Source organism: Nerophis ophidion, linkage group LG11, assembly GCF_033978795.1.
Source record: "Nerophis ophidion isolate RoL-2023_Sa linkage group LG11, RoL_Noph_v1.0, whole genome shotgun sequence".
NCBI classification, from domain to species: domain Eukaryota; kingdom Metazoa; phylum Chordata; class Actinopteri; order Syngnathiformes; family Syngnathidae; genus Nerophis; species Nerophis ophidion.
Window position 1 is genome coordinate 28,820,708 of NC_084621.1, and position 18,350 is coordinate 28,839,057.

At 41.3% G+C, this 18,350-nt stretch overlaps 1 protein-coding gene across 3 annotated transcripts in view; it reads right to left on the reverse strand.

The window, feature by feature from the left end:
* Window positions 1-18,350, reverse strand: part of dgkb (diacylglycerol kinase, beta) — a 259,708-nt gene that overhangs the window by 173,114 nt on the left and 68,244 nt on the right. For 2 of the 3 annotated variants that reach the window (XM_061915511.1, XM_061915508.1), the window contains exons 8-9: window positions 7,943-7,992; window positions 304-378 (exon numbers count right to left, since the gene is read on the reverse strand). In XM_061915511.1, coding sequence (XP_061771495.1) covers window positions 304-378; window positions 7,943-7,992 — 125 coding nt within the window. The remainder of the gene's footprint in view (window positions 1-303; window positions 379-7,942; window positions 7,993-18,350) is intronic. The other variant, XM_061915509.1, reaches the window with a different exon arrangement.

Here is an 18,350-nt window from a genome sequence, read left to right on the forward strand (position 1 = left end):
ACACAATAATAGTTGTAGGTTTATTGAGAAAAGAATTTGGGTCCTGTTTCTTTCAAATTTTAATGATTAAATTGAAAATATGTTTTTTTTTATTAAACAATATTGTATTTTTATTATCATGATTATTATTATTATACTACAGATGAACATTCCTCTATTTAAGAGCGCTGCAAAGCTTCTTCTGTTGCATTGAACCAACAGGGATTACCCTATATGCCATTTTTGGATTATTAACCATTGAAAATATATTTTAATTGTCAAAACTAAATAAATGAGCGTCCAGTGAGAGGTTTGTGTTCTTACGGGTTTAAGCTCGGTCACGTCCCATTCTAGGTACTCGGCCACGTGCATCATTTGGGAGATGATGTGCTCCAGCTCCTGCAGACACACAAGTACACACGCACACAAATATATTGTGAAATGTGTTATTTGGCTTACTGTTAAAACAATGATTTTCCTGGCTGGCTCCATCTAGTGGTATGCCAAAGAATCATCCATCCATCCATTTTGTACCGCTTATCCCTTTGAGGATTGCGGGGGGTGCTGGAGCCTATCTCAGCTGCAATCTGGCGGAAGGCGGGTACACCCTGGACAAGTCTCCACCTCATCGAAGGGCCAACACAGATAGACTGACAACATTCATACTCACATTCACACACTAGGGCCAATTTAGTGTTGACAATCAACCTATCCCCAGGTGCATGTTTTTGGCGGTGGGAGGAAGCCGGGGTGCCCAGAGGTAACCCACGCAGTCACAGGGAGAACATGCAAACTCCACACAGAAAGACCCCGAGCCCGGGATTGAACTCAGGACTACTCAGGACCTTCGTATTGTGAGGTACATGCACTAACCCCTGTTCCACCGTGCTAGCCCGCCAAAGAATCATTTAACCCAATATTGTAATGCAATTCATTTATATAAATACATTATTTTATTTTCCTGTATTTAAACACAGTGTTACTGTTCAAACTGTGTGTTATGTTACATTGGCCAAAATATTAAATATATTTGTTAAATAAAACCTCTGGCTTGTTTTTTAAAAATGAATTATTATGCCTTTTACACTATTTTAATGTTGGTCATTATGACAGTATTTGGAAAACCAAGTGTTTTCCGAGGTGGCACTTGGTGGAACAAAAGTTTTGCCAAAAGTAGTGAAACATTCAACAGTTAGATTGCACAGTTGTGTATTTAAAAGTTTTTTTTTAAGTTTAAATATATTCCACAAACATGTATGTACCTTAGTGCAATGGTTCTCGAACTTTTTTCACCAAGTACCAACTCAGAAGACTCTTGGCTCTCCAAGTACCACCATAACGACCAACATTAAAATAAAGTAGCGTAGTAGACCTAAGCATTCAATAAATACAGGCATATTATTTACTTAACAGGTACAGTTATTATTTTGGCCATTGTAACAATACACACAGTTTGAACATTATAACACTAGTTGAATATCTAATTAGGTGATTATTTAGCGTACCACAAGATGGAGCCCACAAACCACTAGCAGTTCGTGTACCACAGTTTGAGAATCACTGTGTTCAAGAACAGCAAATTGTGCCAAAACTAGTGAACCGTTCAACAGTTGAAATTGTGCATTTATAAGTAAAAAAAAAATAATAATTATACTGTACAAAGCATTTTATTTTGAAAATTAACTGGATTAGTTGTGTTTATGTGTCAAACTTCCTGTCACACACTACTACTCCTTCTGTGCAAAATTGATGCTGCTTTGCTGCAACATTTCTGCAGCTTATTGTAGTGCAGTGGCTTCCAAACATTTTTCACCAAGTACCACCATAGTGATCAACATTAAAATACAGTAGCGTAGTAGGTCTACGTTTTCATTAAAAACAAGGCAGAGGTTTTACAAAACCTAAAACCAGTGAAGTTGGCACATTGTGTAATTTGTAAATAAAAACAGAATCAAATGATTTGCAAATCCTTTTAAACTTTTATTCGATTGAATATTCTGAAAAACAAGATATTTAATGTTCAAACTGAGAAACTTTTTTTTTCTCTAAATAATCATTCACTTACAATTTGACAGCAGAAACACATTGCAAAAAAGTTGGCAGAGGGGCATATTTACCACTGTGTTACATGACCTTTCCTTTGAACAACACTCAGTAAACATTTGGGAACTGAGGAGACCAATTTTTGAAACTTTTCTGGTGGAATTCTTTCCCATTCTTGCTTGATGTACAGCTTAAGTTGTTCAACCGTCCGGAGTCTCCGTTGTGGTATTTTAGGCTTCAGCTGTTGTAATACGCGGCTTGGCATTTTCTTGCTGAAATAAGCAGGGGCATCCATGATAACGTTGCTTGGATGGCACATGCGTTGCTCCAAAACCTGTATGCACCTTCGAGCATTAATGGTGCCATCACAGATGTGTAAGTTACCCATCTCTTGGACACTAATGCACCCCCATACCATCGCAGATGCTGACTTTTGAAATTTGCGCCTATAACAGTCCGGATAGTTATTTTCTTCTTTGTTCCGGAGGACACTACCTCCACGGTTTCCAAAAACTATTTGAAATCTGGAATGTCAGACCACGGAACAGTTTTCCACTTTGCATCAGTCCATATTAGATGAGCTCGGGCCCAGCAAAGCCGACAACATTTCTGGGTGTTGTTGATAAATGGCTTTGGCTTCGCATAGTAGAGTTTTAACTCTCACTTACAGATGTAGCGACAAACTGTATTTACTGACTGTAGTTTTCTGAAGTGTTCCTGAGTCCATGTGGTGATATCCTTTACACACTGATGTCGCTTTTTGATGCAGTACCGCCTGAAGTATCATAGGTTCGTAATATCATCACTACGTGCAGCGATTTCTCCAGATTATCTGAACCTTTTGATTATATTACGGACCTTAGTTGGTGTAATCCTTAAACTCCTTTCAATAGCTCGTTGAGAAATGTTCTTAAACAATTTGCTCAGGCATTTGTTCACAAAGTGGTGACCCTCGCCTCTTTTGTGAATGACTGCCCATTTCATGGAAGCTGCTTTTATACCCAATCATGGCACCCACCTGTTCCCAATTAGCCTCTTTACCTGTGGGATGTTAGAAATAGAAAGTTGAGCATTCCTCAACTTTCTCAGTCTTTTTTGTCACTTGTGCCAGCTTTTTTGAAACATGTTGCAGGCATCAAATTCCAAATGATCTAATATTTACAAAAAATAAAGTTTTCCAGTCCGAACGTTAAAGGCCTTCTGAAATGAGATTTTCTTATTTAAACGGGGATAGCAGGCCCATTCTGTGTGTCATACTTGATCATTTCGCGATATTGCCATATTTTTGCTGAAAGGATTTAGTAGAGAACATCCACGATAAAGTTTGCAACTTTTGGTCGCTAATAAAAAAGCCTTAACTTTACCAGAAGTAGCAGATGATGTGCTCGTGACGTCACGAGCTCTAGGGCTCTTCACATCCTCACATTGTTTATAGTCATAGCCAGCAGCAGCTAGAGCTATTTGGACCGAGAAAGCGACAATTTCCCCATTAACTTGAGCGAGGATGAAACATTCGTGGATGAGGAAATTTAGAGTGAAGGACTAGGAAACAAAAAAGGAAAGAAAAAATAAGGCGATGTCAGTGGGAGTGATTCAGATGTCATTAGACACATTTATTAGTATAATTCTGGAAAATCCCTTATCTGCCTATTGTGTTGCTAGTGTTCTAGTGAGATTAAATAGTACCTGAAAGTCGGAGGGTTGTGGCCACGGGTGTGTTGATGCCAGAGTCTCTGAGGGAAGTCACGGCAGCTGCAGCAAGACGGAAGCTACGCTGATGTCTCCGGTAAGAGGCGACTTATTACCACAATTTTCTCACTGAAAACTGCCGGTTGACATGTAGTCGGGATCCATGTTCGCTTGACCGCTCTGATCCATAGTAAAGCTTCATCTTCGGGAATTTTAAACAACTGTGTTTTTGTGGCTAAAGGCTAAAAGCTTCCCACCTCCATCTTTCTACCTTGACTTGTCCATTATTAATTGAACAAATTGCAAAAGATTCAGCAACACAGATGTCCAGAATACTGTGTAATTATGCGATTAAAGCAGATTACTTGTAGCTTGGATCGAGCTGGAAAATAATGTCCGCTACAACCGGTGACGTCAAACTTCATCATACCGCGACGTTTTCAACACGACACTTCGCGGGAAATTTAAAATTGCAATTTAGTAAACTAAAAAGGCCGTATTGGCATGTGTTGCAATGTTAATATTTCATCATTGATGTATAAACTATCAGACTGCGTGGTCGGTAGTAGTGGGTTTCAGTAGGCCTTTAAGTATTTTGTCTTTGAAGTCTATTTAATTGAATAAAGGTTGAAAGGGATTTGCAAGTCACTGTGTTCTGTTTTTACTTACGATTTACACAATGTGCCAACTTCACTAGCTTTGGGTTTTGTATTTAACTAGTGAATTTTATATTTTTTGGCCACTGTAACTTTACACAGTTTGAACAATAACACTGATTGAATATAACGTAGGAAAATAAAATACCGTACTTGTCACGCCTGTAAATCTGGTTTTATGTTTGTTCATGTATTGTTTTCTGGACTCTTGTTCCGTTTTTTAACTTCCTGGCTTGTTTTTGTTACCATAGCTACTCATTAGTTTCCACCTGTTTCCCCGAGTCACCCCCCGATCATCAGCCTCTCACCTGTTTCTAGTTACCACGGCCACTATTTGTCACTTGCTTTCTGTTTATTGTTCTGGAATTTTTGCATTCTGCCTCATGCCTGCATTCTCGTACAAACCTTCACGCCTTGCCACGCTGCTAAACCTTTGGACCACGCCACGTAAGATCCGTGTATTTTTTCGCCTAAGTGCAAGTTTTTGGTTTATTGAGTGTCTTTGTTCGCATCTTTTGTTTATTTATAGATAGCCAACCCATTGTGCTGTTTTTGTTAAAGAGGCACATTATCACCAAACCTATGCAAGCGTCAATATATACCTTGATTTTGCACAAAAAAGACCATGTATTTTTTTAACCGATTTCCGAACTCCAAATGGGTGAATTTTGGCAAATTAAACGCCTTTCTGTTTATCGGTCTTTTAGCGATGACGTCAGAACGTGACGTCACCGAGGTAATACACCCGCCATATTCATTTTCACATTACAAACACCGGGTCTCAGCTCTGTTATTTTCCGTTTTTTCGACTATTTTTTGGAACCTTGGAAAGGGAGGGATTCAAGTTGCACCACTGGCAAGAAATCCGCCGCCAGACCCCCATTGAATGTACCAGAGTGTCTTCACATTTGACCGGAGATGCTAAGACAGACATGGCACAGAGATGTATGGATAACCTGCAGATGCATTTGCAACGATTAAGTCAACGAAATCACAAAGGTGAGTTTTGTTGATGTTGTTGACTTATGTGCTAATCAGACATATTTGGTCACGGCATGACTGCCAGCTAATCGATGCTAACATGCTACACTAATCGATGCTAACATGCTACGCTAATCGATGCTAACATGCTATTTACGCTAGCTGTATGTACATTTGAAACTAGATACCCACATTTATTGCGAAACAAACACTTACCAATCGACGGATTTAAGTTGCTCCAGTGTCACAAGATGCGAAAGTCCTGATCGTTTGGTCCGCACATTTTAACGGCGATGCTAATAAGGCAGCCATGCTATGGGCCACTTCATTAGGTACACCCACGCTATGGCCGAATAGCGTCAATACCTATTCGCTCAATAGCTTCAGTTTCTTCTTCAATTTTGTTTTCGCTATCTGCCTCCATACTCCGACCATCCATTTTAATACATGCGTAATCTGTTGAATCGCTTAAACCGCTGAAATCCGAGTCTGAATCCGAGCTAATGTCGCTATATCTTGCTGTGGTAACCGCCATGTTGTTTGTATTGGCAGCCCTGTATGACGTCACAGGGAAATGGATAGTGGTTTCGAAGATAGCGAAAATAAGGCACTTTAAAGCTTTATTTAGGGATATTCCGGGACCGGTAAAATTCTGAAAAAAAATTCAAAAAATACAACAAGCCACTGGGAACTGATTTTTATTGTTTTTAACCCTTTTGACATTGTGATAATGTTCCCCTTTAAAGTTTTAGTATAGATTATTAGCCGCCACCGAGCGCGTTCTTTGTTTTGCCTTTTTGTATTTTAGTAATAAATAAAATGTACTTACATTCATGCCCTACTTGTCCCACATCACACTGTAAAATCTAGTTCTTTTTTTTAATGGTAAGAAAAAAAACAGGTAGCTCAGTTGCCAGAATTTTACCGTTAAAAAAAACAACAACATTTTTCTATTTTCTATTTTTAAATTCCTATTAGTTTTAGTTGATAAATACAAATTTAAAATATCCAGATTATTTAGCATTGACTAATGTACAAATGAATTATTTCACATTTTAAAAATTCTTAATTACAAATTTAGAATTTAGTACATTCGGATTATATTTGATTAACTAATGGACAAATTAATCAAATGTTTGTACGTTTTAAAAATTCTTATTCATTTGTCCGAATTTTACCATAAAGAAACAGTTTTCTATTTCTCTATTTTTAAATTCTTATTAGTTTTTTAGTTGGTAAATAAAAATTTAGAATTTAGTTCATCCAGATTATTTAGCATTGACTAATGTATAAAAATAATTACTTCACATTTTAAAAATTCTTATTACATTAATAGTTATAAATTTAGAATTTAGTTCATTTAGATTATATTTGATTAACAAATGGACAAATTATTCTATTATTTTTACATTTAAAAAAAATCTTATTCATTTCATTGATAAATACACATTTAGAATCTAGTTCATATAGATTATGTTTCATTAACCAATGGACAAATTAATACATCATTTTACATTTTAAAGTTTAAAAGTTTTGTCTTAAATATTGAGAAAATTATTCAACCACTGCAATATTAATGTGCAGTGCCATATCTATTACATAATGCAGTAAACCAATACATTTTTTTCTACAAACTATTTAACTATTATATTTCTATTCACTATGTGGTCCAGCAAAGTAAGTTTGTCTTTTTTTCCTGTATTTTGTTTGAATAATTATCAAAACATTTTCTATTTACAATGAAAAATACCACAGTAAATTTCACAATAACATTCTGGCATCAGTGTTATAGATTTTCCATTTACAATAACATGCTATAAAAAACATTGTACATTTTACAGTAAAATTCTTGCAACTAAGCAGCCAGTTTTTACCGTAAAATCTACAGATTTTTTTTTACATTGTAAGCAAAAAAAAAAAAATCAAATGCATAGGAAAATGTGTAATAATATCATAAGTGTCTTCAAAAGGTCAAACATAACTGCGATGTGGCCCTCAATGAAACAATGGAAACAGGTTTGACACCCCTGCTCTACAGCCATCTGGCGGCGAAAGTGGATAATGTACACCCCACATCTTTCTCGTTTCATTTGACCTTTCTTACTGTATGTGTGCTTGTCTATAAAATGTCTTACTTGTGCAAAGTTGTACAGCCAGTTTATATCTAAATGTCCGCCAAAAAACACACAAAATTGGTCTTTCTTCTATAGGCTGCTATAAGATAGCAACTACACAACAGCTAAGCATACACATTGGACAAAGGTAATAATTAGTCCTTAATTTAACTACATTGCAGTCTAAAACAGCACATTTGTCAATATAAAGTAGTACCAAACAATTATAGTTGCATAATACTTACACATACAAAGTCTCTAAGGCAGAAAACTGTACTCCCAGTAAGCTATGAATTATTATTTTTTTGATTATTTATGTGTAGTTTCCCATGACAATGCACTCAAATATGTCTGAAAAGGCTGACATATTCGAATAGATGCAAAAATAAGATATTTTTTTTATAGCATAGCACAGATATAAATAACAGATGTGATACTTAAACAAAACATAACGATGGAAAATAAATAGATATACTGTACCGAGCTGTCCAAAGAGCCGTTTCCATCAGTGTCATAGAGACGAAACATGACTGTGGAGGGGACAAGAAGAAAGGAGAGACGTTAACCGTAAGTATAAACATCATGTGCTTCCACTGGCAACCTTTAAAAAGTTACATAATATTTTTTCATTCAGCGCCAAAAGCCTCATAATTTGTTTTATTTTTGTGTGGGAGTTTTTTTTTTTTTTTCATAAATGCCCACGCAAGTATCGCCATGGAGACTAAAAGTCACACGGTCGTGGCGGACGTCTCAAAGTGCGTCAAAGAGGAGGAAAACATGCAATGAGCTATAGTACACGCACTGCATTTGTGGCAAAATTCATCTCATTGGTACATTATTTAAATGGATTATTAGAGTAAAATACATTTTTATTTTCAACACAAAATAAAATCACAACATTTATGAACAAAATGAGGAATGCAAATTAAAGAAATAAATAAAAACAAATAACGGTTTGAATTGGTCCAGGTTATCGGGGTCTGTTATTACTGATGGGCAGGTGTCATGGTGCGACTGCAGCCAGGCACGTTAGAAAACCCTCGTCTCCATGGCAACGTCTTTGTCGCTTTCACTCACTTGCCGCTTTTCCACTAATGCAGGGGTAGGTAACCCAGAACGTTGAAAGAGCCACTTTGGACCCAAATGACAAACATCGTTTCTGTCTTGAGCAAACGGGAGGGAAGGGGACGATTCTCTGCTTGCATCATGCAAGTGACGTCAATGTTCGGCCCTCAAGAGCCACATACCACACCGTGATTGGTAGATTCTTTCAGCTCCCGACAACGCTGTCAAGCGCCATTCATACAAAACTCGCGGGCCGTACTAACATAAAAACTGTCATATTAAGGTGGGGGCCGCAAAATAACGTCTCGCGGGCCGCAATTGGCCCACGGGGCGCATGTCTGAGACCCCTAATTTAGATCATATTACATTAATAGACAAATTAGTTGATTATTTCACATTTCAATCCATCCATGTCCGTCCCTCTCTGGGTCACTAGGGTGCTGGAGCCTATCCCAGCTGCACTTGGGCGGAGGGCGGGGTACACCCTGGACAAGTCGCCACCTCATCGCGGGGCCAACACAGATTGACAGAGAACATTCCCACTCTAAGGCCAATTTAGTGTTGTCAATCAACCTATCTCCAGCTGAATGTCTTTGGAGGTTAGAGGAAGCCAGAGTACCCGGAGGAAACATTTCAAAATTTCTTACTAACTACAATGAAGACAAATTAGAAATTGTGATGTATTATGTTGTTTGCTTGCATGTTCGAATAAAACTCACACTCAATTCAACTCGATAATAAATACAATGTAAGGACTGGTGGACATTGTGGTGCCGGGTTCGATTCCCTCGAGGATGTGTTGACGTGAACACAACAAAGGTAGGATCTTAAAAAATAATTTATTTAACTAAAAGGGAGCTCTGAACAGGAAGTTAAAATAGACAAACTAAAATGGCACGTTGGCACAAAAGAGAAAACAAATCATCAGTATGTAAACTGGAAAAAACAAGTGGCTTAGCGTGAGAAGCTAGCGAGAATAGAAATACTTGCGTGAAAGCAAATGATCAAAATCCAGACGTACAGTTGCATGAGAGCAAACTATGAACCCAGACCGAATGAACAGAAAAGACTGGCTTAAATAGGAGGGTGATAATTAGTAGCAGGTGTGCGGGGCGAGACTAGCAGGTGGACTGATGAGTGACCATGGTGACAAAGCAAACAGGAAATAAGGAGTTGGAGAAATATACAAAATGGAAAAATAAATAGTGTAGATCTGAGCAGCGGATCGCAATAGTATTCCCCCCAACAAAAGACAGATACCAGATGTCTCAAAAAAAAAACTAAGAAAAAAAAAAAAACTTGAACCCCCTCCCCATAACAAAAAGTCCACAAACGAAGGTAGGGCGGAGGGAGGCCACGGCGGAGGGTCGCCAAGTCGTGTCCCCCTGAATCCACCGGGACAAATCATGTGGCGGCGGCGGATGGAAACGCCGCTGCCGCGAAAGTCTTGGTGGGCGACCTCGAAAAGGCCACATTGGTGGCCGCTGAGAAGGTGAGTGTGCGTGACGCCAAAAGTTAAGCAGCCTTAGGGTCTTTAGGGAAAGTCTTGAGGGCTGCTGCTGTTCGCGCCATTGGCGTCCAGTTACTGATCTTTGAGAAGGCAGACTGCAGGCCACTGATTGCTGCTTGCGCAGCAGGCCAACTCGAGGACGCTTAGACGTCGCCGAGGAAGCTGGAGGCGAAGGTGGAGTCGTCGTCGCCAAGGAAGCTGGAGGCGGAGTCGTTGTCGCCGCGGAAGCAGGTGCGGGTGCTGCAGCCGAAGAAGGCGGCGTCGTGAAGGCAGGCGTAGTCATCGCCGTCGTGGGAACAGGCGTAGTTGTCGCCGTCGTGGAGGCAGGCGTAGTCGTCGCCGTCGTGGGAACAGGCGTAGTTGTTGCCGTCGTGGGAACAGGCGTAGTCGTCGCCGTCGTGGGAACAGGCGTAGTCGTCGCCGTCGTGGAGGCAGGCGTAGTCATCGCCGTCGTGGGAACAGGCGTAGTCATCGCCGTCGTCGTGGAGGCAGGCGTATTCATCGCCGTCGTGGGAACAGGCGTAGTTGTCGCCGTCCTGGAGGCAGGCGTAGTCATCGTCGTCGTGGAGGCAGGTGCGGGTGCTGCAGCCAAAGAAGGCGGGGTCGTGAAGGCCGCAGGAGCCAGCGGCGGCGTGGAAACCGCAGTAGTTGTCGGCGGTGTGAAAACCGCTGTTGTCATGCCCGTGGAAGAAGGCGTAGTCGTCGGCGCTGGTGTAGTCTCCAGCCCTGTCATCGGTGCTGGTGTGGGCTCCAGCCCCTTCGTCGGTGCTGGTGTGGGCTCCAGCCCCGTCGTCGACGCAGGTGTTGGAATGGGCTCCAGTTTTGGAGCCGGTGCTGGAGTGGGCTCCAGTTCTAGGGCTGGTGCTGGAGTGGGCTTCAGCCTAGGAGCAGGTGCTGGTGTGAGAACCAGGTGAAAGTCTGAAACCGGTGTGAGAACCAGTTTTGAGTCAGAGGCTGGTGTGAGAACCAGGCTAGAGTCCATCTCTGGTGCGAGAACCAGGCTAGGGACAGAACTACAAGGACTACGACAGCGACTAAGACATGGACGGAACACAGGTGGCAGAGGACGCGTTGGAGTTTTTGGCTTAGCAGGTTGCACTTGTGCTACCTCTGTAGCAAAGCTGCCAACCTGACCCCCCCCCCTTCAAACAGCGGATGTCAGACGCATTCCTTGACGTGTGAAGAGGTCTCTAAGGGTGGATGGTGGGAGGTAAGGAGGAGGGAAGATTCCTCCCCACTAGAATTACCCTTGGAAAAAAGAGAAAATCCCAAAGATTTGGGCTGGGCTTGAGGACTTAGTGACTGAGATGAACAAGAAGGTGAAAATTGAGAACTAGACTTGTATCTGGAAAAAAAGTCCTTACAGAAATCCTTCTTATCGATCGATAGAACTTGAATACACTTCACGGTGATGCTTGGACACGTCATCAGTGATAAACCCGGGGTCATAGGGTGTTTCGGGTCTTTAATCATCAGACACCCTCACCCGGGCGACCCAGCCGGGGGTGATCAGACCTGTGTCCAAGTAGCGCACCACGGATCCCCTCCTATGGATCCACAGCCACCGGGAGGCTTTTTCTGCTGCCTCAAGGATGTTCTTGGTGGCTTTTCTGGATTGCAGTCCTCTAATGCCAAGGATTCTGAACACACGCTGTAGTGAGTGACCAGCAAAACCCCTGCACCCAATTTCGACTGGTTCGCAGCGGGCTTTCTAGCCGTTACTCCGACACTCTGCAGTGAGCTCAGCGTATTTGGACCTCTTTCGCTCATTTGAATCCACTCCTCCCAAGGGACAGTCAGTTCCAGTAGCACCACTTGCTTGGTTGACTCCGATGTTAACACCATGTCTGGGCGGAGTGACGTGGTAGCGATGTTGGCCGGGAACTTCAGTTCAGTTGCCTTCCCAAGTCAACATGGAGCTGCCAGTCACGAGCGGTGGCGAGGAGCCCTCCTGAGAAGTTGGGCTTGCGGTTTGCCTTCTGTCCTGCTCTGATGAAGGTGATTGACTGCTTCGGGGCGGCCTGGGACTTGCTGTTATGTATCGCTGCGCAGATAGAATCCGCCAGGGCTTTTAAAACTTGGTCATGGCGCCAGCGATACCGCCCCTCCCCTAGTGCCTTTGGGCAACAACTCAGGATGTGCTCCAAGGTGCCCGTCCTCTGGCACAGTTTGCACTCCGGAGTGTCTGCTAGGCCCCAGGTGTGTAGGTTGGCGGGGCATGGGAGGACATCGTACACAGACTGGATGAGAAATGTTGTGCGTAGAGGTTCAGCTCTCCAGAGCTCTGCCCAGGTGAGTTTTCGAGGTTCTGCATGCTCCCACCTTGTCCACGCCCCTTGTTTGGACATGCCGACCATCCGGCAGCAACGTTCTTCCTCTACCTCTGCACGGATCTCCTCTTGGACCAGTTGGCGCTTCTCCTTGCCACGGGCCTGGTCAAAGCGTGGTTTTGGAAAGCTGGCGAGGCCTGCCCTCCGCCTTGCCACAGTACCCAGCAAGGTTTTGTGCCTCAGCCACGCCTCTGCTCTGCTTACGGCTTCTTGTGCCAGCCACTTCCTCCCGGTCTTAACAATGATTCCTGCCGAAGCGACCTTGACATCTGCGGAGTCCCTGTACATCATTACCTCTCTGGAGCGGGTGACCTTGAATTCTTCCAACAATCCCCTGAGAGGGAGCTGCAACTTGGTGGAAAGGCCATAAAGAGCAATGCTGCTTAAGGACCGAGGGAGCCCCAGCCATCTCCTTAGGAACTGACTGATGGTCTTCTCTAGTACCTCAACCGTCGTCATTGGTACCTCGTAAATTAACAGAGGCCAGAGTATTCTAGGCAAGACTCCGTGTTGGTACATCCAGCCTTTAAACTTTCCTGGGAGACCAGATTTGTCAATGGCTGTGAGCCATGAGGTCAGGTCGCTCTTTGTCTGCTGCAAATCCACTGCGTCCTTCAGGGAGCTATGAAAGATCTTGCCCAGGCTCTTGACAGGTCTTTCGGTCACCATTGGAATCAACGACCCCCCAACTGTAAAGCGGAAATGGTCCGTCACTTTACCTTTCTTCCTCTTGAAAATTGCAGTCAATATATTTAGAAAAAGGCTGGGATTTATAGTCCCAAAAATTATTTTTGGTGACGTCACCGGAAGGCGTTACCGACATGACGTCACCGCTGCAGTCTGTGAAAGAGACATGGCGGTCGAAAGAAAGTGTGGACATGTAATTAAAGGGATTACCAGGGTTGTGAGGTGTATCCTGGACGGGTTGAAGTTTGCTGTGTTCGCTGAAAGAGAGTCGTGGAGTAGAAGCGTCACTGCAGCGGGCACCGCGAGCCGCTTTGGAAGGCACATCACTGTAATGACGAATCTGCGCCTCCCTTGCTCGGAGCTATTTCCACGTGCCTATATCAAAAGGCGTTCTCTTTCCAGCTGTCAATCGCGAAGGAATTTCTTGCTGGGTTCGTACTGTAAGGACTGGTGGACATTGTGGTGCCGGGTTCGATTCCCTCGAGGATGCATTGACGTGAACACAACAAAAGTAGGATCTTAAAATATTTATTTAACAAAAAGGGGAGCTCTGAACAGAAGTACTGGAGCTGATAAAAGGCAAACCAAAAACGCTAGTATGAAAACTAGGAAGTAAAAATAGACAAACTAAAATGGCACGTTGGCACAAAAGAGTAAACAAATCATCAGTATGTAAACTGGAAACAACAAGTGGCTTACCATGAGAAGCTAGCGAGAATAGAAATACTTGCGTGAAAGCAAATGATCAAAATCCAGACGTACTGTTGCATGAGAGCAAACTATGAACCCAGACCGAATGAACAGAAAAGACTGGCTTAATTATGAGGGTGATAATTAGTAGCAGGTGTGTGGGGCGAAACTAGCAGGTGGACTGATGAGTGACCATGGTGACAAAGCAAACAGGAAATAAGGAGTCGGAGAAATATACAAAATGGAAAAATAAATAGTTTAGATCCGAGCAGCGGATCGCAACATACAAGTTTATAATTTAGTTCATCCGGATTAAATTACATTGACTAATGGACAAATTAATGATTTCACATTTTAAGTATTCCCTATAATTACATCCATGAATATGAGTTTAACATTTAGTTCAGTCAGGTTATATTTGATCAACTTACGGAAAAATGTATACATTATTTTACATGTTAATTTCTTCTTTTTTAATTGACAAATACAAGTTTAAAATGTTGTTCAATTAGATTACATTTGATTAACTCATGGAAAAATGTATCAATTATTTTACATTTTTAAAAATCTCATTTATTTCACTGATAATAATTGATTATAATTTGATTAACTGATGGCCAAATTAGTAAATGATTTCACATTTGATTAAATTCTTATCAAATTAATTGATGAATACGGATTTAGTATTTAGTTTAATCATAACATATTTGATTATAAATTGAAAATATTTATAAATTATTCCACATTTTTAAAATCCCCTATTATTTTTAATTGAAAAATACACATTTTAAATGTATTTCAACCGGATTATTTAGCATTGACTAATGTACATATTAATTATTTCCCATTTTATAAATTCTTATTAATTACATTAATATTTACAAATTTAGAATTGAGTTCATTTGGATTATATTTGATTAACTAATGGACAAATTATACATTATTTTACATTTGTTAAATTCTTTATAATTTTATTGATTATTACATTTTTAGAATTTAGTTCATTCAGATTATATTTCATTAACTAATGGACAAGTTAATAAATCATTTCACATTTTAAAGTTTAATAGTTTTGTCTTAAATAATGAGGAAATTATTTAACTACTGCTATATTAATGTGCGGTGCCATATCTATTAAATAATGCAGTAAACCAATAGATTTTTTTCAGCCAAAAAAATATGTATGTGGTCCAGCAAAGTAAGTTTGTCTTTTTTTCCCCTTTACTTTGTGTTATTAATTATCAAACAAGTAAATTATCACACACTTTTTTTTTATTGATTGATTAATACTTTATTATTTAATTTTCCAAGATGGCGGCGCCCGGACGGGCTGCAACATTGCGGAGCTCTTGCTAAAGATGGAACATTTGGCAGAAATACCGGACAATTCTGCAAACTTCATGGCTGGCTCACATCGTGGTCACTCCGTGATCACGTACGACCGCCAGACACTTCTGGATGTGGACATATCGGGCCGTTTTGGACTGATAGACGCGTGCTTGCTAGACCTGCTAACTAGCATGGGACTACTTCGGCGGCTACATCCAGCGGCCTGTGAAGCAGGGGAGTATAGTAGCAGCGGGGGCCGTCTACGGAGCAGACGCCAGCGGTGTGATCGGAAACGCGGATGTCAAGCGGGGCTAAAAACAAAGCAGAAGGCTAATCCCCACAGAACACCACTTCCCTCCATCCTGAAGCCGGATTTAAATGGAAGATGCGAGACTACTGGTCTGGGTAAGGAGTCAGTTAAATTAGAACAAGTTTTTTCTGCTTTGAGTGTTTCAGAGTTGGACATGTGTTCTACTGAGGTGGCAAACTATGATGCGTGCAGTTTATCAAAGCAACAAACAAACAATCGGAAAATCCCCGTTACTGAGTTGGCTAACCATGATGCGTGCAGTTTATCAAAGCAACAATCAAACAATCGGAAAATTCCCGTCGTATCAATTCCTAGATATGGTCGTAATTATACTAAATGCACTGGGCATAATAAACACAATATTATTAATATTGCTACTACGGATAATTTGATCAAAAATTCCCTAAAACAGCCCACTACCTATAATATAGGTTTTTTTAAACATAAGATCATTGTCTCCCAAAACGTTGTTAGTTAATGATATTATCAGAGACAACAATCTTAACGTCATCAGTCTCAGCGAAACCTGGTTTAAACCAAACGACTTTTTTGCGCTAAATGAGGCATGTCCTCCTAACTTTACACATGCGCATATTGCCCGTCCGCTTAAAAGGGGTGGAGGGGGTCGCACTAATATACAACGAAAACTTTAACCTTAGTCCTAACATAAATAATAAATATAAATCGTTTGAGGTGCTTACTATGAGGTCTGTCACACCGCTGCCTCTACACCTGGCTGTTATCTACCGCCCCCCAGGGCCCTGTTCGGACTTTATCAATGAATTCTCAGAGTTCGTTGCTGATCTAGTGACACACGCCGATAATATAATCATATTGGGGATTTTAATATCCATATGAATACCCCATTGGACCCACCGTGCGTAGCGCTCCAGACTATAATTGATAGCTGTGGTCTCACACAAATAATAAATGAACCCACGCATCGCAACAATAATACGATAGACCTAGTGCTTGTCAGGGGTATCACCGTTTCCAAAGTTACGATACTCCCGTATACTAAAGTATTGTCCGATCATTACCTTATAAAATTCGAGGTTCAGACGCATGTTCGTCAAACTAATAATAATAATAACTGCTATAGCAGCCGCAACATTAATACGGCCACAACGACAACTCTTCCTGACCTACTGCCCTCGGTAATGGCACCATTCCCAAAATATGTGGGCTCTATTGATAACCTCACTAACAACTTTAACAACGCCCTGCGCGAAACCATTGATAACATAGCACTGCTAAAGTTAAAAAAGGCTCCAAAAAAGCGCACCCCGTGGTTTACAGAAGAAACTAGAGCTCAGAAATTATTATGTAGAAAGCTGGAACGCAAATGGCGCACGACTAAACTTGAGGTGCACCATCAAGCATGGAGTGATGGTTTAATAACTTATAAAGGCATGCTTACCTTAGCTAAAGCTAAATATTACTCAAATCTCATCCACCGTAATAAAAACGATCCTAAATTTTTGTTTAGTACGGTAGCATCGCTAACCCAACAAGGGACCCCTTCCAGTAGCTCCACCCACTCAGCTGATGACTTTATGCAATTCTTTAGTAAGAAAATTGAAGTCATTAGAAAGGAGATTAAAGACAATGCGTCCCAGCTACAACGGGGTTCTATTAACATTAACACTGATACGATGGTATATACGGCGGATACTGCCCTCCAAAATAGCTTCTCTCGTTTTGAGGAAATAACATTAGAGGAATTGTTACAACGTGTAAATGGAATAAAACAAACATGTTTACTTGACCCTCTTCCTGGGAAACTGATCAAGGAGCTCTTTGTATTATTAGGTCCATCAGTGCTAAATATTATAAACTTATCACTTTCCTCGGGCACTGTTCTCCTAGCATTCAAAAAAGCGGTTATTCATCCTCTTCTTAAAAGACCTAACCTCGACCCTGACCTCATGGTAAACTACCGACCGGTGTCTCACCTTCCCTTTATTTCAAAAATCCTCGACAAAATTGTTGCGGAGCAGTTAAATGAACACTTAGCGTCTAACAATCTATGTGAAACCTTTCAATCCGGTTTCAGGGCAAATCACTCCACGGAGACAGCCCTCACAAAAATGACTAATGATCTATTGCTAACGATGGATTCTGATGCGTCATCTATGTTGCTGCTCCTCGATCTTAGCGCTGCTTTCGACACTGTCGATCATAATATTTTATTAGAACGTATCAAAACACGAATTGGTATGTCAGACTTAGCCCTGTCTTGGTTTAACTCTTATCTTACTGATAGGATGCAGTGTGTCTCCCATAACAATGTGACCTCGGACTACGTTAAGGTAACGTGTGGAGTTCCCCAGGGTTCGGTCCTTGGCCCTGCACTCTACAGCATCTACATGCTGCCGCTAGGTGACGTCATACGCAAATACGGTGTTAGCTTTCACTGTTATGCTGATGACACCCAACTCTACATGCCCCTAAAGCTGACCAACACGCCGGATTGTAGTCAGCTGGAGGCGTGTCTTAATGAAATTAAACAATGGATGTCCGCTAACTTTTTGCAACTCAACGCCAAAAAAACGGAAATGCTGATTATCGGTCCTGCTAGACACCGAACTCTATTTAATAATACAACTCTAACATTTGACAACCAAACAATTAAACAAGGCGACACGGTAAAGAATCTGGGTATTATCTTCGACCCAACTCTCTCCTTTGAGGCACACATTAGAAGCGTTACTAAAACGGCCTTCTTTCATCTCCGTAATATCGCTAAAATTCGCTCCATTCTGTCCACTAAAGACGCTGAGATCATTATCCATGCGTTTGTTACGTCTCGCCTTGACTACTGTAACGTATTATTTTCGGGTCTCCCCATGTTTAGCATTAAAAGATTACAGTTGGTACAAAATGCGGCTGCTAGACTTTTGACAAGAACAAGAAAGTTCGATAATATTACGCCTGTACTGGCTCACCTGCACTGGCTTCCTGTGC